This window comes from Tenrec ecaudatus, chromosome 1 (genome assembly GCF_050624435.1).
Source record: "Tenrec ecaudatus isolate mTenEca1 chromosome 1, mTenEca1.hap1, whole genome shotgun sequence".
Classification (NCBI taxonomy): Eukaryota; Metazoa; Chordata; class Mammalia; order Afrosoricida; family Tenrecidae; genus Tenrec; species Tenrec ecaudatus.
Window position 1 is genome coordinate 21,860,644 of NC_134530.1, and position 23,333 is coordinate 21,883,976.

Consider the following 23,333-nt stretch of genomic DNA (forward strand, 5'->3'; position numbering starts at 1 on the left):
GGCAACATATGTACAAATGTGCTTGACACAATGGATGAATGAAAAGATTGTGATAAGAGATGTAAGAGCCCCCAATAAAGGTATTCAATATATTTTTTTAAAGTATTCAATATTAAAAAAAATTTGAGAACACCTGGTATGCAAAAGGGTCTAGATGACAGTGGAAGCCCAAAATTCATTTGCAGGGTCTACACTTGGATTAATTCCCTCTGATCATAGATGAGGGATGTGAGTAGACCTGTTATCAGGCAGAAAGCACAGCAAAGTTGATTAGGACAGATGTAGTTAGTCAAAATGTAATGTTTTATCACCTGATCTCCCTTCTGACCCATTTTAAAGCAGTCACAGTTTTGTTTGTTTTTTTAATGAAGAGAGAAGGACATCATGTTTGGTAAAGTGGAGGAGTAGCAAAAATGACACCCTTCAATGAGATGGATTGACACAGTGGCTCTATCAATGGACTCAGGTAGAGAAACTTTGTGAAGATGGCGCAGGGCTGCACAGTGTTTCATTCTGTTGTGTCCCTTTGGGTCTGAGCCAATGCGGTGGTACCTAACAACAACAACAAACCCTCGTGAATCCCGTGTGACCATGGACCAGGGATGTGAACAGCCTTCTCTCGTGCAGAGTGCGCTGGGAAGTAGATTGTCACAGGTGCACTTGGGTTAAAATTTAGCACCCTGTCATTTGATCTCCCTTAGGGTCCATTTAAATTTGTTCTACTTTTTAATATTGTCTGCTTTCTTTTAGAGTGAGCAGTTTGTCTGTTTTACTTTTTGGTTCTTCTTAGTTTTGTTTGTCTGTTAATGTTTTTGTATGTGAAATCCAGGACAGAGACAATAACCGGATTAATGGTTTCTTGAAGGTCTGGCAGGGGTTGGTGGTTGATGGTGGAGAGCTACTAATGGTGAGTACAAGAAAGAAGAAAATTTTCTAAAACCGATTGTGGTGACGATTGTACAACTCTTCTTGATGTAATTGAACTATTTGGATTGTATGATATGTGAATTATATGCTGATAAAACTATTTTTAAAATTTTTAAGAGGGTTACAGTGTCAGGAACTCACAGGGCAGTTAGGATAGGTAGTTCTACCCTATCCTATAGGGTCACTGAGTCAGAATCGATTCAATGGCAGTAAGTTTGTTTTGTTCTGTGTTGTTGAGTATATATATCTTACATTCCCTCCTTCTACAAGAGAATAAATACAGGCTTCTGAGTTGTCTGACACAGGTATTTGCATTTGAATTCTCCAGAAAGTTCAATTATCCAGCGCAGCGTTTCCCACCTGCTTGGAATTGAGACGTGAACATGTTTTCCACTCTCCTGGTGGGTTGATCCAAGTCTCATGGGCTCCAAATCCCTCAGCTACTAATTTCCCGCCTGGCACATGGGGAGAGGAGAAGTCACTTTCTGATGCAATGTCACCCACCCCACCCCACCCCGTCCCTGAGACTTGATCCTCAAATGACGGTGTTGAGCGCCCCAGGGACTGAAGCAAGATTCATTAACCAAAGGTGCTGGGTTCCAAGGACTTTTATCAAGAGGTCAGCCCAGGATAAGCACAGCCGAGGTACATGGAATGGCTGATGGAGGGGGTGGTCTCTGGAACCCCAGAAAGGAGGAGTGGTCTGGAACCTGGAAGCCCATGCTGTGAGGCTTCCTAGGGACTAGTGATGATCCAAGAGAAGACACTGGTGGCAAGAAAGAGCCCAGGGAGCTGCTGAAACCACAGCCAAACTCACCATGGTCCAGCACATTTTGACTCATGGAGCCCACAGGGTTGTCTCAGCTAAACCCCTCACGGAGGCAATTCACCAGGTCTCCCTCCTGTGGTGCTGCTGGACAGCTCCAAGCCACCAGCCATTTGGGTCAGCTATTAACTCCAGACTCGTGGCACAGTAGCCCTGCCCCAGAGAGTTTCTCTTGGCTGTACTTTTGACAGAAATAGTTCAGCAAACCTTTCTTCCTCAAAACCACCAGCTAGGTTCAAACTGCCAACCTCTTGGGTTCATTGTCAACTTTGCAAGCTGCTTGTGCCACCCAGGGACCTACAGGGCTGCTGGTTCTGTGTTGTGGCTTATGATCATGCAGGCACCTGGAAGGGAAGAGAGCCTGCACGTGTCTTCCCCAACTTCCCCAACTGGATTCATCTCCATCTATCACGCTGCCATGATCCAAGAGACATCATGTACTTTCATGTCCTGGTGTCCATGCTTGAACTTCCCAGAAGCTTCTGAAGCATTTGACCACTGCTGAGAGGTTGAGAGCTAGAAACGCTCCCCGGCACAGCCCTAGACCTGCAGCACCCCTTCCAGGGACAGTCTCAAACACTGACCCCTAAAACCAGTGTCACAGACATCGAAGCCCCTGTGGAGCACGGGTCTACTCTGATACACGAAGGTTGCCATGAGTTGGAGTCAAGAGGCAGGAGTCAAGTGGAGTCAAGTTGATGGTAAGTGGCAGGATCAGGTAGGGCTCTGTGCACTGAGTGCTCCAGTAAGTCATTTGATGGCCAAACCAAAAAGCACAGGAAAAGGCAGGGTGGCATGTGACTTTCAAGGGATGGAGGCACTTCCACAGGTCCCTTCCACTAGATATATCATTATTTGAAATACTATTGGTTTAAATCCAATTGTAACCCAGGCTGAGTATAGTCATCCTTCTTCCGAATCTAAGAGGAATTAGAGCACTATCTTGAGAAGCTAATGGATGCCATTCCCGGAGAAAGGGTTTATCCCTGCTCTCTCATAGGGGAAAGATGGTGTGAGGGTTTCACTGGCAACAGAGAGGCCGCCCACCTCAAATCAGCTGCTCTTGCTTTCTCGGCAGGGAGCACCAGACCTTAAATGGTGGCCGCAGTGAGGAAAAGGTCAAAAGGGAGGATTGAAAAACCAACTCAGGAGCTTTCAGAAGGATTCTTGCAGAGGAACTGATGCAAAAATAGGAAACAATCCATCCAAGTTTAGCCCGAGCAATACTTGTGTCTGGCCAGTTTTGTTTTCTTGGACGGGGAAGGTGGGCTTGGTGCAGGAGAAAGTCTTTTTCCTTAGGACATGCTGAGGAAAGTGTTTGTCCAAAGCCCCGGGCAAAGTGGGGCAGAAGGTGTCACGGTCTTGTTATTGGATTAATTATATTGGAGAGGCTGCACGCAGGAAGATTCAAAAGCCACTGAGGAGCGGAAAGGTTGGTTTTGTCAAGACATCATTAGCAGAGGGACTGACTCAGTAACTCTGAAAGGGGAGGATCTACTTCTGAAAAACACCTTTAGAAAACCCGGTGGACCACAGTTCTGCTGTGACACACGGGGCCACACTGATGCAGAGTGGGCTCACTGACACCGGTATGTATGTATTATGTATGTATGTATGTATGTATGTATGTGTATGTTTGTATGTATGTATGATTGGTTGGTTGGTTGGATGGATGATATGGTATACTATGGATGGTGTAGATGGTATGGTATGGTATGATATGGTATTGTATGTATATATGTATGTATGGTGTGTATATGGTATTGTATGTATATATGTATGTATGGTGTGTATGGTATGTATGTATGGTGTGGCTCTGTGAGCTGGGCTCATCACTGTAGATGCATCATTAGCCGAGGAGTCACCTGACAACTCCAGAAGTACAGGGCTGAGTGTGTTCAGCGAGAGGGGGAGGCTTTTACTGAGAAGACACAGGTGGGAGGAGGGGGGTGGATCACAGATATGCCTCAAAGGCAGAAAATCCCATATATCAGCCTCAGAGTGATGAGTTCATTATCAGGACCAGATTTGGCAGGTGAGGGCCCCAAACTGATCATCTGCGGGGCACCACACCCCCTTATGCAGTCAGATGGAATATGTAAGTTCTGAGTGTGTGTGTGTGTGTGTGTTAGCTATCCATGATGTAACTTTTCATATATGTGACTCTATGAGGAGGCTTCACAAAGTTCATGGAAGAATGAAAGTGAGAGATCGTGGAAAATGTTTCCATGCACTTTTTTAAGCCCCTTCGTAGTATTAGTGATTGAGCACAAAGGGGCCACCCATCATTTCATTGGGTGTAAGGTACTAAGATTTTTACTACATACCACATTCCCTACAAAAGGAATATTTCACAGCAAAGAAAATGAGCCCATGAACTTAACTGTTTCACCACTAAAAGTAAAATTCTGTTGATCTCCCACAACAAAACCTTGACTTGCACCAATTTTGTTTTACCAGTTCTAATGCATGTTTTATAATAAATACTATAATACTAAGTGAATAACTGGGTAATAATAAACACTGTGTCCCTTACAATAAAAATGAGCTCCTTTCAGTATAAATTAAAACTTTTCATGTTAGATAAATATTGCTATTTATAGTATATTTATATTTGCTATGATGTTATATTTAAATTATTACCCATGTTATTATGATGCTAATTATATCCTAGACTGTGTCCTATGTACACCAAACATATTAATTTTAAAGTTACATTTAAATATTATTGCTTCTAAGCCTTAGGACACTTGTATGAGTCCCTAATAAAACTATTTAAATAAATAAATAATAAACTGAAAAAACCTTAGGACATAACTCTGTACACAAATACCACATAGTTGAAAAGTATCCTGATGGAATTCATTGCAATGGTCTATTTGTTAGGGTTCCCTTATTTTACCCGTTTTCTGGTTTCAGAGTTCCCAACTGGTTATTCATGAGGATTTGCTGCTTGTGCCTGTATCATGATAAAGCGCATTGCTAGCCCTCCTGGCTAGAGTGGCTGTATGAGCAGACATGAATGTCCATGATGGTTTTCTCAAAGGAATTAGAGATCTGTTGTCCATTAAAATAATCCATTCCTGCCAGTAACTGGTCCTGTTGGATCCTGTTAAGTATTGGGTGAATGTGCAAGAGTTAGACTCAACAATCCACCCCCACCTCTTGTTTATTAGAAAGAAATCATATGTTCCCAGAAGATCTGCTAAGACAAGGGTTTTTCTTGAAATGGTAAAGTGATAGGGGCCTCATAGCTTATTTCTTACCAATACATTCTCATGCATTGAGGCTGGTATCCATTTCATCTAGTGCCTTGCCAGTTCGCTCTCACTATTGCACTTGTTTTTCCTTGTGTCCTATATGCTTAGCATTTATGAATCGTTGCTCTGGAAAACTGGTGGCCCTGTTTTATTGATTTCCTCAGCACAGGCTGACCTTGCTTAGTGAGTAAGCTGTACCTGTTCATCTAATTTCAGACAGTCAGCCATTCATGAAGGTCAACCACCAAGCAGCCCTGTACAGCCTGTCCATGAGGTGAACACTGGAGAGTTGTTGATGAATCAGCTTCTCGGTCATCAGAAAAGACCATCGTGCCACAGCCAGGTGAGTGACCCTGGGAGGTCCAAGGCAAGGACAGAGTGATTCACTTTCCTACTTCGATCCTCCATCAAACTTTAAGACCTTTCAGGGAAAATACGAAAGAATATCTGTTTTTCTAGCCTGCACACTATTGACTGAAAAGTCAAACATTAACTCATGAAGCTGCGTGTCCCATTTTGTGGTTGATGTCATTCTTAGGTGATCCCAGAATAACGCATATGGTTTGTGCTCAACTGCTAATCTGAGAAACGTTGATGGTTCAAACCCATTCAGCCAGACCATTGGAGGAAAGGCATGGAGATCTAGTTCATGAAGATTGCTCTCCAGAAAACCCAATGGAGTTCAGCCCCGCTCTGTAATACATGAGGGTGCTCTGAGTTAGAATCAGCTTGATGGCACTAGGTTTGGTTTGGGTTGATTTGGGGTCATTCTTGGATAATGCTTTGATAAATGGAACCAAGCATCCTGTGGGCTGGTGAGTGTGGTTTCTGCATCAGGCCAGGCAGAAAGCTAATCATCAAAGAGTAGAGACAAGCATAGTGTGGTTGAGACAGGGAGTTGAGTATTATTTGGCGAAGTAGATCCTAAACGATTGATTACAATGCTAATAAGGAGAAAGGTGATCTGACACGATGTGGAAATTATTGAACAATATCATTAGTAGCGCATACAAGTAAAATTTTGCTGAAGATCATTCAACAAAGGTGGCAGGAGTCCCTCTACACAAAGCTGCCAGTGATTCAAGGTGGATTTAGAAAAGGACAAGGCATGAATGGTATCATTGATGATGTTAGATGGCTCTCGGCTGAAAGTTGAAAATACCAGAAAGATGTTAACTTATATTTTACTGACTATGCAAATACTTTCAACTGTGTAGATAATAACAAACTATTAATGGCATTACAAAGATTGGGAGTTTCAGAACACTTCATTGTGTTCATGCGGAACCTGGACCTGGACCAAGAGGTTGTCTTTCAAATCGACAAAGGAATAATACTATATGGTGTAAAATCAGAAAATGTAAGAGTCTAAATTGTATCCATTCACTGTACTTCCTCAATATGTATGCTGAGGAAGTGATTGCAGCAGCTGGACATGAAGAAGGAGGAAGCATCAGGACTGGAGGAAGGCTCAGTAACAAGTTGTAATATGACGATGACACAACCTTGATTGCTGAAAGCAAAGAGGATTTGAAGCATTTGCTGATGGAGACCAAGGACTTCAGCTTTTGGTATGGATTGCAACTCAACAGCATCATGATAAACGAAGAAAGATTGACGTTTTCAAGTATTTCATCCTGCTTGAATCCACAACCAATAGTTCGTTAAAGAAGCAGTAAGAGATCAAATGATGCATTGTGTTGGGAAAACCTTCTGCTTAAGATCTCTTCAGAGTGTTGAAGAGCAAGGAGATCTCTTTGAAGACTAAGGTGTGCCAGACTCATGCCACAGTGTTTTCAATCACCTCGCCTGCATGTGAAAGTTGAACAGTGAATAAGGAAGACCAGAAAACAATCGGTGCATTTGAAGTACGGAGCTGGCAAAGAATATTGAAAGTATCGTGAACTGCCAGAAGAACAAACAAATGTATCTCAGAAGAAGTACAACCAGAATGCCCCTTTGAAGCAAAGATGGTGAGACTTTGTCTTGAATAGTTTGGACATGTGATTAGGAGAGACCAGTCCGCGGGAAAAGGACATCGTGCTCAGTAAAGTAGAAGGGCAACGTAGAGGAAGTCCTCACAAGAGAGATTGACACAGTGGCTGCAACAATGCACCCAAACATATCTCGTGTGAGGGCGGTGTAGAACCAGGCACGTGCTGTGCATAGGCCAGGAACAATGGGAAACATGTGGTAGGGAAGGGAAGGAAATCTGAATGACATCACGTGTTGCTTAAGTATGGGTTCTATGATGTCTGCTGTGTGATGTTGGATTGGTTACTGCATGGCTTTGGGTCTCTGTTCCCTCACATTATAAATCACAATAGCATCTGTTGCCATTAGTTACCATAGAATTCATCCCAACTCTTAATGACCACATGTGTCAAGGTTGGTGCTAAGCTCTATGGGGGTAATCTTGGCTGTAATCTTTATGAAGTAGAATGCCAGACCTTTCTTCCAATGGTCTCATTGGGTGGTTTCAAACTGCCGACCTTTCAGCTGAGCACCACCCAGGACTCCATGACAATATCTACTGGCAAATATTGAGTAAGAGGGGTTGGGGAGAAAACTGGTAAAACTTTGCATTATCTAGCCCAAAATACCATTAGTGCTGAGGCTGAGAAACCATTCAACTGAAACCCATCAGCTCTTCGCTGACTTTAGAATGGTGCTGGTCTAGAGAAAAACAAACAAGCCAAAAATCATTATTATCCAGTTAACGTCAACTCTCATCGACCTGATGGAAAACAGAACAAAATACTACCCAGACCTGTAACATCTGCACAATCTCTCCTATTTTTTGAGCCTATTGTTGCAGCTGCTGTGTCAGGTCATCTCATTGCGAGTCTTACTCTTTTTCACTGATTCTCTACTTTAGCAAACTTGATGTCCTCCTCCAGAGATTGACCCCTGCTAACAACATATCTGAGGCAAGCAAGTCACGCAATGCCCTGTTGTGATCTGTCAGGTTTTAATTGCCTCACCTTCAGAAGGACATCACCAAACCTTTCTTGCTAGTCAGTCTGAGTCTGGAAGCTCTTCTGAAAGCCACCCACCATAGAAGACCCTGCCGGTAGTTGAATCATCAGTGACATATCGCCCAGCATCACAACATGCAAGCTACCACAGTACAATGAATGGACAGATGGGTGGTGGTCAAGAATGTAAAGCATTAAATGCCAACTTTAGTGTAGCATGAAGGTGAGAGAGAGAAAAAAGAGATTGAGACATAGAAGAGCAGTTAGATATTAGCTAAGGGTCAAAGCTTGACCAAGGTTCAGGATTAGAAGTCAAGAAAATGGCCAGCAAGGGCACGGAAGAGCCTGGGTGAGATGGATTAGAGCAATTGCTGCAATAGATGAAAGATACCCAAAGTAAGCATCATCGATACTTTGGACACCAGAATGTCTTCCATAGACACCTCCACTGACTTTTCCTGGTCCCCGGGCAGCCCTCTCCTTTGGGCATATACCTCTTCTAACTCCTAGCAGATGGTGATGGCTCCCTGTTAGGTCAGGATATTCTCAATGTTGTAGACAATGTGTAGAGAAAAATATTTTGAGGCTGAAATCTGACTATATGAGTTTATCTGAAAGAGTGGGGTTGACATCAGGAAGGTCCAACAGTCTTAGCTTAGTGAGGCAATCCCTCCTGATCCTCCGTTCACCTTTTCATGCTAAGTGTAAGATGCTCCACTCACATCCTATGAAGTCAAGCCTCAAACAGGTAGCTGATATTCATAACAACTTGTCACTCACCTCCCCAGGCCATTGGTTTCCAACTCTGCCATCAAAGCATAGGCATCTTCGGTCAAGTCCTAAATGTCATTGCAGACTTTGTTCTTTCCCTGCTCTTATATCAGAACTTAGAAACAGGCTTGCCCTGTGGTTTATGACTTGATTTTTGATACAGCCCCATCATCCTCTGTCATGTTGGGCAAAGTCTCCCATCTTCATATCCCAGTCTCTTGACAATTTCCGGTGCCTCCCACCCCAGAGCATCTGGGCGTTGCTCGGTAGTGCCTGCCTGGAGGATGAAGGCAAGTCCTTAACTCAGAAATTACAAACACAGAGCCTCTTGGTGCTACCCCCAACCTCCTGACCAGAGCAGACATAATAAATCAATCATGGATTATTTTTCCCAGATTGAGCATGGATGGGTTCATCATCCAGCTCAAAACTCCAGGGAACCGTGACCAAATCATTGTTGTTGGTATATGCCTTAAGTCCCTCATGTTGCTATAATGAAAATACCACAAGTAGGCATCTGTAGTAAACAGAAAATGATTTTCTCACAGTTTAGGAAACTGGCAGACTGACTTCAGGGAGCTAGCTCACAGAACGTCTTAAACTGTGGTTCATGGCCCCATGTGTGGTTATATAACTCATTATGGATGTGGTGAAACATTTGGCAACAGTATAATATTTCTCAGCCAAGTAGTGGTTACATATGGGGCTGCAAACTGCAAGGTCAGCAGTTTGAAGCCACCTTCTTCTCCACAGGAGAAAAAGGAGGCTTTCTACTCCCGTGAAGAAGTAAACTCAGAGAGGCAGTTCTGCCCTCTCCTATAGGGCCACTGTGAGTTGACAGCTACTCAATGGCAGTGATATTTGTGTTGAGTAACAACCAAAAAGTAATTCAGAATCAGACATGTGACGAATCTGAGGTGTTTTTGGCAGCACGTGTCTGTGTTCCATCACAGGACTTCGGTTCAGCCTTGGTTCTGTGCACACAACACGCCCTTGTAGCCAAAATAGAAATTAACAGTTAGGTCTTGTGCTTCCTAATTCTATCAAAATTGTAAACTTCATTAAAGGTATGTTTGATTTGTATGCTTATTTCATATACTTCTCTGCCCGAGATCAAATAAAAAGTTCTTGGGCAAAAGGACATAAGTGGGAAAATTTTAATAAGCCCTCCTGATGTGTGAGAATTGCCTTGATAGCAATGGGCGATGGGAAACACAGGTGGAAATGGAGATCAATAAGTTCAATATATATAGTTTAGGACAGAGATCCTGACTGTAAGGGTTACAGTGACTATACAATCCCATATGGGGTTCTCAAACCACTGTTTAAGAAACTCTGTTCAGCTTTCTCTGTTCCCTCTGAAAAACGGTTGCCTCTTTCAACTGTGTTTTCCTTAGTTCCTTGGCCATCTCCGTGGTGCCTCTACCTTTCCCCATTAGTGCTCCCTTGCACCTGTGCCTGAAGAACCCTGGTGGTGTGGCGGGCTGTGTTGGGCTGCTAACCACAAGGTCAGTCCGCATTTCAACTTAGCAGCCATGTCCCAGGAGAAAGATGGGGCTTTCTGCTCCTATGCAGATTTGCAGCCTTGTAAACCCACGTGGGCTGGTCTGCCCTGTCTTACAGGGTTGCTGTGAGTCAGCATTGATTCCATGGCAGTGAGTGTGGAAGCTATGCCTGATCTGCTCTTTCTAGCTCTCAAGGGTGATTGGTTTATGATACACCCAACACCGATGTGGTCTCATCAACATAATCAAGAAAATCCTATTCCCAAATGGGATCTAATGATGGGTATTGGAATTAAGATTTGCAACAATTTGGGGTGGGGAAGGGACACAATTCCATCCATAACAGTATATGAGATGAAACCCATTTATCATCTTCACTGAAATGTCTCACCCAAAGTTCTGTTCTTCCTGCAGATGAATAATACCTCCTGGAGAATGGGGACAACCAATCAATCAGCAACCTCGGACTTCACACTTGTGGGACTCTTCAGTCACTCGGGGTCACATTTGCTCCTCTTCTCCCTTGTGGCCATCATGTTCACCATAGGCCTGCTGGGGAACACCATCCTGATCTTCCTGATCCACATGGACTCTCGGCTCCACACGCCCATGTACTTCCTGCTCAGCCAACTCTCCCTCTTGGACGTTGGTTTCCCCTTGGTCACCATCCCCAAGATGGCAGCCGACTTTCTGCATGGCGGTGGATCCATCTCCTTTGGGGGTTGTGGCGCTCAGATGTTCTTCTTGATGCTGACTGGAGTCTCTGAGGGCGTCCTGCTGTCCCTCATGTCCTATGACCGCTACGTGGCCGTGTGCCACCCCCTGCATTACCCTGTGCTCCTGAGACGCCAGGTGTGCTTGCTCATGGTGTGCGCTTCCTGGCTGTCAGGGCTGCTTGTCGCCACCGTCCAGACCTCCATCACCTTGCACTTTCCCTTCTGTGCCTCCCGCACCGTAGATCACTTCTTCTGTGAGCTGCCCGCCCTGCTGAAGCTCTCCTGCGAAGACACCTCTGCCTATGAGTTGGCGCTGTCCATTTCGGGAGTGCTGATTTTGCTGCTGCCCATGTCGCTCATAGGCACCTCCTACGGTCACGTGCTGGGGGCCATCATACGCATGCGCTCGGCAGAGGCCAGACACAAGGCTTTCACCACTTGTTCTTCACACATCACCGTGGTGGGGCTCTTTTATGGGGCTGCCGTGTTCATGTACATGGTACCAGGCACCTACCACAGTCCGCACCAGGACAACGTGGTCTCCCTTTTCTATAGTCTGGTCACCCCCACCCTCAACCCTCTCATCTACAGCCTGAGGAACCGGGAAGTACGTGTGGCTTTGGTCAAGGTCCTGGGGAGAGCTGGCTTCAGGCCTAAGAGATGACCTCAAAGGAGGGTGCTGGACTGTCCCAGGGACTCTCCCTGACATCTGAAACCTGTCTCAAAGATACTCATTTGTAATCCACCTGGTCCATGGTTCATTCTCTGGCCAGGTCATTCCAGGCCTCCTAGACTAGTTTTTGTTTTCCTTTACAATTTTGTAGAAGGAGGAGGACGGGGGGGAGGAAAAGAAAGGAAAGAAAGAAAGAATGAATGAATGAATGAAAGAAAAAGTAAAAGCATTAGTGATTCCAATCACTTAAACAAAAGGAGGACTTTTCATTACGGTTTTTTTAAATCACTTTTGGGGGGCTCATACAACTCTTATCACAATCCATACATACATCAATTAAGTAAAGCACCCTTATAAATTCATTGCTTTCATCATTCTCAAAATTCGCCTTCCATTTGGGTTCCTGGAATCAGCTCATTTTCCTTTTTTTCTCTCCCCCTCCCTCCCCATTCCCCCCTCCTTCATGAACCCTTAATAATTTATAAATTATTATTTTAGCTTATCTTGCACTGTCATTATGGTTTTAAGCAAAGGGATTTTTTTTTTACTACAAGAATGCCACGCCCAAACAACAATGGATCCCAGTTAGTACAAATGATTAAATTCTCCACTAGGAGAGAAAGGTTGGTGGTTTGAGTCCACTCAACGGCACATCAGAAGAAATTCTTAGCCATGTATCTCCCACCACCAAATCCGCTATTGAAGATCCTGCGAAGCCCACCTCTACTCTGCGCATTGTATGAATCGACTCAATAATCACTAACAACCAACCCACAGTGCTCTGCCTCCCACTGCACTGTTAACTCTTTCTGCACAAAGAATGATGGGTCTAGGACTCAACCATTAACAATAAAGCAAGAAAGGGACCCAGAGTGTGGTACTCTGACACTGATGGGCTACATGGTTCTAAGATCCGTGTCCCTGATGGTCCTCTGTGGTGTCTTTGTTGGGGTGACACTATAGTTTTTACAGATCTGTAAGACCTTTACAGATGTGAATATCTCTCAAAATTTTGTGTGAGATCAAAAGGATTAGACTTTCACCAACTGGAGGGGGAAATGCTTTAGGAAAGACAAAAGTTTTAAAAAATATTTTATGGCATGGTTTCTACCGATTTTTATGCTTAAAATACCCAAAGCATAATGCAAAGGCATAAAGCAAGCAAAAAGCAAGGGAAGCAGATCTATAGATTGACCTCAGTGGAATAAGCAGATAAGGATCAATATATACGTGCCATAGAAGAAATTAGAGGACAAAATGGGCTAACAGACAGCAGATTTCAAGAGAGAACTTAAAGCTCTGAAAAACGGCCAAGTGGGAATTGTACAAATGAAAAACCATAACATCTGACACGAAGAATTTATTGTACGTCCTTAGTAGCAGAAAAAACGATCAGTGAACTTAAAAGACAAAGAGGAAATATCCAGGAAACGGGTGGAATACAAACTAAAGCTATCAATGGCATTGTTGACAGCTGAGACAATAAAAAACAACTTGGCGTACATGAAATAGAAATCCCTGATGGTTAGAGGAACTATTATGTGGCAGGAGAAACATTTGAAAAGAAATTGAAGGAATTGAGTGTTAGGCCAGGCTGACTAGAGAAACAAATCCAGTGACACTCATATATGTATACGAAAGAGCTTTATATCTGAATTAATTGCATGTCAAGAAAGCATCCCAGCCTGGTCCAACTCAAGTCCCTAAGTGTGATACTAATCGACAAGTCCCTCTTCAGACTCAAGCAGCTACATGCAATGGCTCAAAGCGCAGGAGGATCATGTGGATCCAAGGTGAGTGGAATGACAGCCGGCAGGAGGGCAGAGCAGAAAAGAGACAGTAGATTCCAGGGTCCTCCTTGTAAGAAGGCCATGCCCCCAAGGAGACAGCATCAGGCTGTGACCTGATTGACAGGTTGGATTCCACCCCTACATTTTTAAAAAAATCATTTTATTAGGGGCTCATACAACTCATCACATTCCATACATACATCAATTGTGTCAAGCACCTTTGTACATTCATTGCCCTCATCATTCTCAAAACATTTGCTCTCCACTTAAGCCCATGGTGTCAGCTCCTCATTTTCCCCCTCCCTCCCCGTTCCCCTCCCTCATGAATACTTGATAATTTATAAATTATTATTTTGTCATATCTTACACTGTCTGACATCTCCCTTCACCCACTTTTCTGTTGTCCATCCCCCAGGGAGGAGGTTATATTAGATGCTTGTAATCGGGTCCCCCTTTCCACCCCACCCTCCCTCTATTCTCCCGTTATTGCCACTCTCACCACTGGTCCTGAAGGGATCATCCTTCCTGGATTCTCTGTGGTTCCAGTTCCTATCTGTACCAGTGTATATCCTCTAGTCATATTTGTAAGGTAGAATTAGGATCATGATAGTGGGGTGGTGGGGAAGCATTTAGGAACTAGATGAAAGTTGTATGTTTCATCGTTGCTACACTGCACCCTGACTGGCTCATCTCCTCCCCATGACCCTTCCATAAGGGGATGTCCAATTGCCTACAGATGGGCTTTGGGTCTCTACTCCACACTCCCCCTCATTCACAATGATATGATTTTTTTGTTCTGATAATGCCTGATAAATATCCCCTCAGCACCTCAGGATCATGCAGGCTGGTGTGCTTCTTCCATGTGGGCCTTGTTGTTTCTGAGCTAGATGACCACTTGTTTAAGACCCCAGATGCTATATCATTTGATAACCAGGCACCATCCACTTTCTTCACTACATTTGCTTATGTACCCGCTTTGTCTTCAGTGATTGTGTCGGGAAGGTGAGCATCATGGAATGCCAGTTTAATAGAACAAAATATTCTTGCATTGAGTGAGTACTTGAGTGGAGGCCCAATGTCCATCTGATACCTTAATACTAAACCTATACATATATGCACATAGATCTATTTCCACATCCTCACATATAAATATATTTACATATGTACATGCCTTTATTTAGACCTCTATCTATGCCCTTTGCCTTCTAGCTCTTTCCTCTCTTTCCTTTTACTTTCCTCTTGTCCCACTATCATGCTCAGTCTTCATTTGTGCTTCAGTAATTCCACTCGGTTACATTACCCTTGATCATGCCCTACCAGGCTTCCTACACCTTCCTCACCACCGATTTGGATCACTTGTTGTTCCCTTGTCCCTGGGTTTGTTAACACCACTTCCTTCCCCCAATCTCACTCTCTCCATGTCTCCCCGGAACTGTCGGTCCCATTGTTTTCTCCTCCAGATTGTTCATCCGATCTATCTTATTTAGACAGACCTCCACCCCTACACTTTTATACATCTTCAAGTGGACATAAAATTATCTAACTAACACAAATTTCCCCCAAAAGTAATGAAAGATAATCAACCTACAGACATTAGACTCTCAGTAAAACACAAGCCAGAAAACACTGCACCAACAAAAGCAAAATCGCATGTTCTTTGCAGGTTTATGTGAGTGTTCTTAGATGCCAGTAAGTCCGTTCTGACTCATAGTGGCCCCATGCACAATGAAACACAATACGTCCTCACACTCATTGCTATCGTTGAGCTCAATGTTGCAGCAGCTGTGTCAGTTGGTTTCAGTGAGCATCTTCCTCTTGTTTACTGACCCTTTACTTTATCAAAGGGTCAGAATTAGTTCTTCTCCAGTAATTGGTCCTTCTTAATAACATGTTCCAAGTACATGAGACAGAGTGTTTCCATCCTCATTCTAAGGATCGTTCTGACTGTATTTCTTCCAAAATTGATCTGTTCATTATTCTGGAAGTCTGTCACATACTCAGTGTTTTTCAGCAGTTTCACCATAAAGAGACAGCAACTACTTTTCAGTCCCATTTATTCATTTTCCTGCTTTTTCATATGTATATACACACACATACGGAGAGAAAGTAAAAATACTACAGTGTGGGTCAGCCTCACCTGAGTCCTAGAAGCGACCTTTTTTTTTTGTTTTTTTAAACCTAAAATAGTTGCAGAAAGTGATAAAGATAAGATCATAGATACATTAAGAAGGCTTGCTACAAGCAATGGAGAAGACATTTTTAAGTCAACAATTATTCCTTAAAAACAGTAATAAAATTAAGTGTTCAACAACAGACTGATCCAAGGTGTGGGGAAAGTTTGAGGAGAGAACACACAAAGTGCCAATATCCAGAATGAAAGGGAAAAAAGAATGAAAGAAAAGTCATTGTTTCAGATTCTGCAGACATTAGAAAGATACTCGTTTTGGTTGCTGTGTACTATCAAGTTGATTCTGACTCAATAAGGCTATATTATTAACAACTGGATCTCAATGAGTGCGCCACCTGTCTGTCCATTTGTCATACTGTGGTGGCTGTGTGTTGCTGTGGTGCTGGAAATTAAGTCACTGTTGTCTCAGATGCCAGCAGGGACTCCCAAGGTAAACAGGCTCATCAGAGCAGAGACTAAGAACCCACCATGAAGAAATAATTGGCTGTCCCCTTCGGAGGCATTAGCCACTGGGAACCTTACAGGTAGCATTGAAATATTGTCTGGTACTGAAAACCTCAAGAACAGAAACAGAACAATGTCAGACATCGTGCCAGAAGATAAGCCCCTCAGGTCAGAAGGCACTCAAAATATGACTGAGGAAGGTCTGCCTTCTCCAAGAAAGTCCACATGGAGGAAGCACACCAGCCTGTGCGCTCATGAGGTGTCGATGGGATCAGCTATCAGGCATCAAAGACTCAGAACAAAAAATCATATCATTGTGAATGAGGGGGAGTGCGGAGTGGAGACCCAAAGCCCATCTGTAGACAATTGGACATTCCCTTACAGAAGGGTCTCAAGAAAGAGACAAGCCAGCCAGGATGCAGTAAAGCACTGACAAACACACACTTTCCTCTAGTTCTTTAATGCTTCCTCCCTCCCCACTATCATGACCCCAATTCTACCTTACAAATATGGCTAGACCAGAGCATATGCACTGGTACAGGTCAGAGCTGGAAACACAGGAAATCCTGGGCAGATAAACCCCTCAGGACCAATAATGAGAGTAGCGATGCCAGGAGGGGAAGTGGAAGGTTGGGGTAGAAAGGGAGAACTGATCACAATGATCTACATATATCTCCCTCCAAGGGGGACTGACAACAGATAAGTGGGTGAGGGGAGACATAGGTCAGTGTAAGACGAAAAAAAGTAATAATTTATAAATTACAAAGAGTTCATGTGGGAGGGAAGATGAGGGAGGGAGGGAAATAATGAGGAGCTGATACCAGCAGCTCAAGTAGAAAGAAAATGTTTTGAAAATGATGATGGTAACAAGTGTATAAATGTGCTTGACACATGGATGTATATATAGATTGTGATAAGAGTTGTACGAGCCCCCTTGAAATTATTTTTTTAATTTAAAATAAACAAGAAGATCTGCTTTCTCAAAGTAGAGTCAACTGCTATGACACAGATGGAGTAAAGCATTTGTGAGAAATGCCTAAAGGACCTCCATGTGCTGGTGGGGCATGGCTCAAAATGAGAAGATATAGCTGAAATCAACAATCGCAAGTGGAATGTATGATATATGTACCTCGTAAAATTGGAAGTTGTCAAAAACGAGATGGAATGCATAAAGACTGATATGCTAGATATTAGTGAACTGAAATGGGCTGATATGGGTCACTTTTTGAATCAAAAAAACATATGGTTTACTAGGTCAGGAATGAAACCATCCCAAGGATTGGCGTTGAATTCATCAAAAAGGACATTTCAAGATCTCCCTTGAAGTTCGATGATCTCTGTAATAGGATAATTATCCAAATTAAAGGAAATCCAGTCCATACAAGTATTATTCAAATGAATGCACCAACCACAAAAGCTAGTGATAAAGAAATTGAATTCTACCAATGTCTGCAGTCGAAAATTGATCAAACACACCATCAAGATGGATGGGTAATTATTGGCAGTTGGAATGCAAAAGTTGGAAACAAAAAAGAAGGAATGGCACTTGGAAAAGATGGCCTTGGTAATAGAAATGAAGCTGGAGCGATCACATGATACAATTTGGCAAGACCAGTGGCTTCTTGATCACAAATACCTTTTTTCAACAGCACAAAAAGCAACTACGGACATGGACTTCATCAGATGGGATACACAGAAATCAAACTGGCCACAAGCATATCAGCTGCTCCACCTCAGACCAGGGGCCGACTGGGGAGCAAACCACCAAATGCTCATATGCAAGTTCAGGTTGAGGCTGAGGAAAATGAAAACAAGGTCACAGGGGCCAACATACGAGCTTGAGACCGTCCCTCCTGAATTTTGACCATCTCGCGCGCATATTTGGCACTGTGAATGCTGATGACAGCAGACCTGATGAGCTAACGTAAAAAGATAGACACAAAGAAAACACAAGGTCATTAAAAGACAGGAAAGAGACTACCAGCCAGTTCACGTTCTCGAGTAACTTTGTCGCCCGCGGAGATGGTGGCAGCTCCGCTGCTCTCCAAGGCCGAGTGTCTGAAGCGCTACTTGTTCGGGACTGATGCTGGGGCCCCGAGTCTGGTCGCGATCGCCGCAAAAAGAGGCTGAAGCCCGGCGGGCCCGGAGGCAAGGGAATGAGGACTGTGGATGACGATGTGAGCTGGGCCACAATCTCCACCCCTAAACCAGAAAAGGAGGAAGACGAAGATGATGGAGGCCTGCCTGTTGTGGCTGAGTTTGTGGCTGAGCGGCCAGAAGAGGTCAAGCAGATGGAGGCCTTTCGTACCAGTGCCAAATAGAAACTTCTAGGAGACCACAGTGAAGACCTAGCCTCACAGAAGCATTTCCATCAGGGTGTTCCAGCCTCATCTCCTCCCAGGAGGGTCTGCCATGGCTCCCTGGATCCTTCCCCACTCCAGAGGCCACATCGGAATTCTTCCATTGTCTCTCGTTGGAAAGCCCCTCACGACTCACGGGCTCTGTCTTCTCTGCGGAGGAGTCATCACAGTTTCTCAGCTGTATCTCCCCGCCCAGGGCTCGTCGTGACTCCCCCAGTTTGTCTTCCGGTTCCCCTCATTCACCACCCAGAACCAACAGCAGTCAAGCCCCAGACAGAGTAGGAAGTCCTCTCCATCTCGCAAGGGGTCAGGCCCTTCGTTCACATCCATTGACCCCGAAGAACAGCAAAGGTGGGTGTGCCTCGCACCTCTCCCCTCCGCGGAAAAAAAGCAGGCAAAATCCCATTTTCTACATAAGCGCGCTTCTAAGGCACACCCAGATTCTGGCTCAGATCTGTCACCCCCGCGGAACAGACCTTCGCAGCGGAGCCCGGATTCCGACCTCTGCCACCAAGAAGGAAAAGGAGGACCCGCTCTTCTGATTCTGACCTGTCGCCAGCCCAGAGGAGCCAGCCTCCTGGGAAGAAGGCTGCCCACATGTTATCTGGGGTCCAAACTGGCTTGGTGCTAACTGACATACAGCGGGAGAGCCCAAGCTCAAGAAGCGGGACCAAACAGCCCAGGGGGTTGCAGCTGAATTCCAGTATGGTGAAACCATTTGTTTGTTGTTGTGTTTTTTTGTTTGTTTGTTTAGATAAGTCTGGGCAGAAGAGGACCTTGAAACTGGAACGTTTAGAGCAAAAAAGGCAAAGCTGAGAAGGACACGGAAAGAGATGAGCTATATGCCCAGTGTGGGAAAGGGAGGCTGTAATGAAGGAGATGTAGAATGAAATGTAGAGGCTGTAATGAAAGAGATGTAGAATGAAACGTGGAGGCTGTAATGAAGGAGATGTAGAAGCCTCGGGCCCGCTCCATTGATGATGAAGACCTGGACCAGATGCTGAGAGAGCAATAAAGAGATGGGGGCCCCAGGGCCAACTTCATTAAAAAAAAAAAAAAGCCAAGGTGAACAAGAATGAGAAAGGGAGACCGCGCTACAGTGGCCCAGCGCCTCCTCCCAACAGATTCAGTATCTGCCCTGGTATCACTGGGATGGAGTAGACAGGTCCAATGGGTTTGAGCAGAAGCACTTTGCCAGACTGGCCGGCAAGAAGGCAGTGGAGGAACTCGCCTACAAGTGGGGTGTTGGAGACATGTAACTTTCTCCAGACTGGGGGCCGTGACTCTGGGTTGCCACAGTAGAATTGGTCAGCCACATATCCAATGGTTACAATTGTCACAGAGACCAGCGACTTGATGAGTGGCAGCTTTGACCCCACTGACCCCAGCAGACTATGTGGGACTGGCCGTTTGGATTGAGACGCCTGTATGTCTTGGGTGTGCTGACACTGCTGTTACTGGCGTTCAGAGGAAGCATTGATCTCGGTGTCCCAGGGCTTATCCTTGGGAAGGATTTTTCTTTTTTTAATTAATAAACATACATTTATTTTTTAAAAAAATAAGTAAAAGACAGGAAAGAAAGCAACGATTATATTGGATGTCAGAAGAGACTGAAAAGCCGCTAGTCATTGAGTAGCTAAGACGGATGAAAGAAATGGTAACGTCAAAGAGCTGAACAGAAATTTCCAAAGTGCAGCTAGAGAAGACAAAGCAAAGTCGTATAGTGAATTGCACAAAGACCTGGAGCTAGAAAACCAGGAACGAAGAACACGTCACCACCTCTTAAACTGAAAGAACAAAAGAAAAAGTCAAGTCTCCAGTTGCAATACTGAAAGATTCTATGGGCAAAATACTGGATGACACAAGACACAGCAAAAGAAGATGCAAGAATACACAGTCGCTGTACCAAAAAAGACTAATTGACATCCAGCCATTTCAAGAAGTAGCATATAAGCAAGAACCAATGACAAAGAAGGAATAAGTCCAAGCATCAATGAAAGCCTTAGCCAAAATCAAGGCTCCAAAAATGGTTGAAATGTTTCAACAAGCTGATGAAGCACTGGAAGCACTCACAGGTCTAGGCCAAACATTTTGGAAGACATCTACTTGACCAACAGACTGGAGAAGACCCATATTTGTACCCATCCCAAGAAAAGGTTGTCCAACAGAATGCTCAAATTGTAGAACAATATCACTAAACTGCGCACAAGTAAAATTTTGCTGCAGATTATCCACCAATTGTTGCAGCTGTACATTGACAGGGAGCTTCCAGAGGTTTGGCTGAATTCAGAAAAGGACGGGGAACAAGAAATATTGTTGCTGACATCCGATGAATCTTGGCTGAAAGAGGAGAATACAAAGGCATTCGACTGTGTGAATCACAACAAACTACGGACAGCCTTGAGAAGAATGGGAATCCCGGAAGACTTCAAGGTGGTCATGCAGAATCTGTACATGGATCAAGAGGCAGTGGTATGAACACAGCAATGAAACACTGCTCGGCTGAAAATCAGGAAAGGCGTGTGTCGGGGTTTTATCTTCTTATCATAATTATATGATCTGGATACTGAGCAGCTGGATTATATGAGGAAGAATGTGGCATCAGAAGGAAGGTTTTTGCTTGCTTGCTTGAGATTAACTTGTTTATCACAAAAGACTCCAAGTCCATTTCAGTTTTGCTTTTCCTCATTTTTCTTAACCACTCAGACAATTATTTAGGCTTGGGAGGATAAGGAATCTGGAGGGATTTTTTTAAATATTGTATCTATTTACACAGCCCATCTCAAGAAATGAAATCAACAGCACTGTCCTGTTAAACCTTCCATACATGTGGCTCTCTTTCTCTGCCCATCCCCCAGTCTTTCCTCCTGCCCTCCTCAACATCCTACCCCTCTCTCCCTGTTCCTGCTCCTGACCCTGGCCTCCTCTTGATCATCAAGGTCTTGGAGGGTTGGAGGAAGGTTGATCAACAACCTGTGTCATGCAGATGATACAACCTTGCTTGCCGAAAGTGAGGAGGACTTGAGGCACTTGCTGATGACGATCAAGAATTGCAGTCTTCAGTATGGATCACTACTCAATGTAAAAAGACCCAAATCCTTATAACTGGACCAAGAGGTGACATCATGATAAATGGAGGAAAGATTGAAGTTGTCAAGGATTTTGGTTTGATTGGATCCACAGTCAATGCTCATGGAAGCAGAAGTCAAGAGATCAAGCAACTCATTGTAAATCTGCTGCCCAATTATCTCTTTAAAGCGTTGGAAAGCTACTTTGATGTTACTCTAAGGAATAAGGTGTGCCTACCCAAGCCATGGCATTTCCAATCAACATATGCATATGAAATGTGGACACTGAATAAGAAAGACCAAAGAAGAATGGACACCTTTGAATTATGGTGCTGGGGAAGAATATTGAAAGTACCATGGACTGCCAAAAGAACAATAAATCTTTCTGGGAGGAAGTACAGCCAGAATGCTCCTTAGAAGCAAGGATGTCAGGACTCCGTCTTATACACGTTGGACGTGTTTTCAGGAGAGATTAGTCCTAGGGGAAGGACGTCATGCTTGATAAAGTAGAGAGGCGGGAAAACAAGAGGAAGAGCCTCCATAAGATGGATGGACACAGTGGCTGCAACAATGGGCTCAGACATAAGAACAATGGTGAGGATGGCCCAGGACCAAACTGTTTCATTCTGTCATACAGAGGGTCGCTATGGGTCAGAACCAACCCAATGGTATCTAAGAACAGCGTGCCTGTACATGTATCCAATCCACCACAATACACCAAAATGACAGGCAAGACTGATTAATTATTACAAGGAGCGTTTTTCAATGACATGAATAGTGACTAAGTGAATCCCACCAGATGAAAGACAGGAGTCAAATCGATCACATCAATGGAAAGAGACAAGGCAAAAGCTCAATATCATCCACCAACACAAGGCTAGGTGCTGATGGTGGACAAGCCATCAGTTGCATACATGTAAATTCATGCTTCCAGAATACCTTTGCATAGTCAGTAAAAACAAGTTCTCTCTCTCTCTCTCTCTCTCTCTCTCTCACTCTCTCACTCTCTCACTCTCTCACTCTCTCTCTCACTGTCTTTCACTCGCTCACACTCTCACATTCTCACTCTCTCACTCTCTCACTCTCTCACACTCTCTCTCTCTCATTCCTTGATCATCAGACCAAGGAACACCTCCATTTTCAAGCTACATAAAATATAAATAAATAAATAAACAAGTACTCATCTTTCTGGTATTCTCTGCTGTCCGCCAGGGTCCATCTGACTGCTATCCCTCGTTCTATGGCTTCATCTGAAACTGGCTTGGATTTCTGAGTTTCCTGTCAGTGTACTGCTGTAGCTATTTTAGCATTACCTTCCACACAATTTTATTTACAAGTGGTATTAATTATACTTTTATAATTTATCATTATAATTTGCCTTCCTGTGGGTCATCTTTTGTTGGCCACAAATATGGATCGCTTCCAGTCAATTGGCCAGCTAGCTGTCTTCCAAATTTCTGGGCATAGATTAATGAGTACCTCCAGTTCTTCGTCCACTTGTTGAAGCATCTCCATTGGAATTCTGTCAATTCCTGGAGACTTGCTTTTCCCTAAAGCCTCAGTGCAGTCTGGACTTCTTTCAATATCATCAGTTCTTGAACATAGAATACTTTTCGGAAGAGTTGAAAATCAACTGATTCTTTGGGGCACAGTACTTTGTGTATTCTTTCCATCGTCTTTTGAAGCTTCCCGCATTGTTCGATATTTTGCCCATAAATTCCTTAACATTGCACCTCAAGGCTTGAATTTTGCTTCAGTTCTTTCAGCTTGAGATATGCTGAACATGTTCTTCCTTTCTGACTTTCTAAGTCCAGATCTTTGAACATT

The 23,333-nt window shown here is 43.9% G+C and overlaps 1 protein-coding gene and 1 pseudogene across 1 annotated transcript; both read left to right on the forward strand.

Annotated features, from left to right (window-relative positions):
• The first annotated feature begins 10,702 nt into the window (after window positions 1-10,702).
• Window positions 10,703-11,647, forward strand: LOC142432477 (olfactory receptor 2Z1-like). Its single transcript, XM_075537729.1, has one exon. The coding sequence runs from the start codon at window positions 10,703-10,705 to the stop codon at window positions 11,645-11,647; it is 945 nt and encodes a 314-aa protein (XP_075393844.1).
• Window positions 11,648-18,100: 6,453 nt separating this feature from the next.
• Window positions 18,101-19,697, forward strand: LOC142454113 (BUD13 homolog; annotated as a pseudogene).
• The last annotated feature ends 3,636 nt before the right edge of the window (window positions 19,698-23,333 follow it).

Bases quoted from the DNA above. Each gene is read 5' to 3' on its own strand.
- LOC142432477 (XM_075537729.1), top strand. From the start codon at position 10,703: ATGGGGACAACCAATCAATCAGCAACCTCGGACTTCACACTTGTGGGA.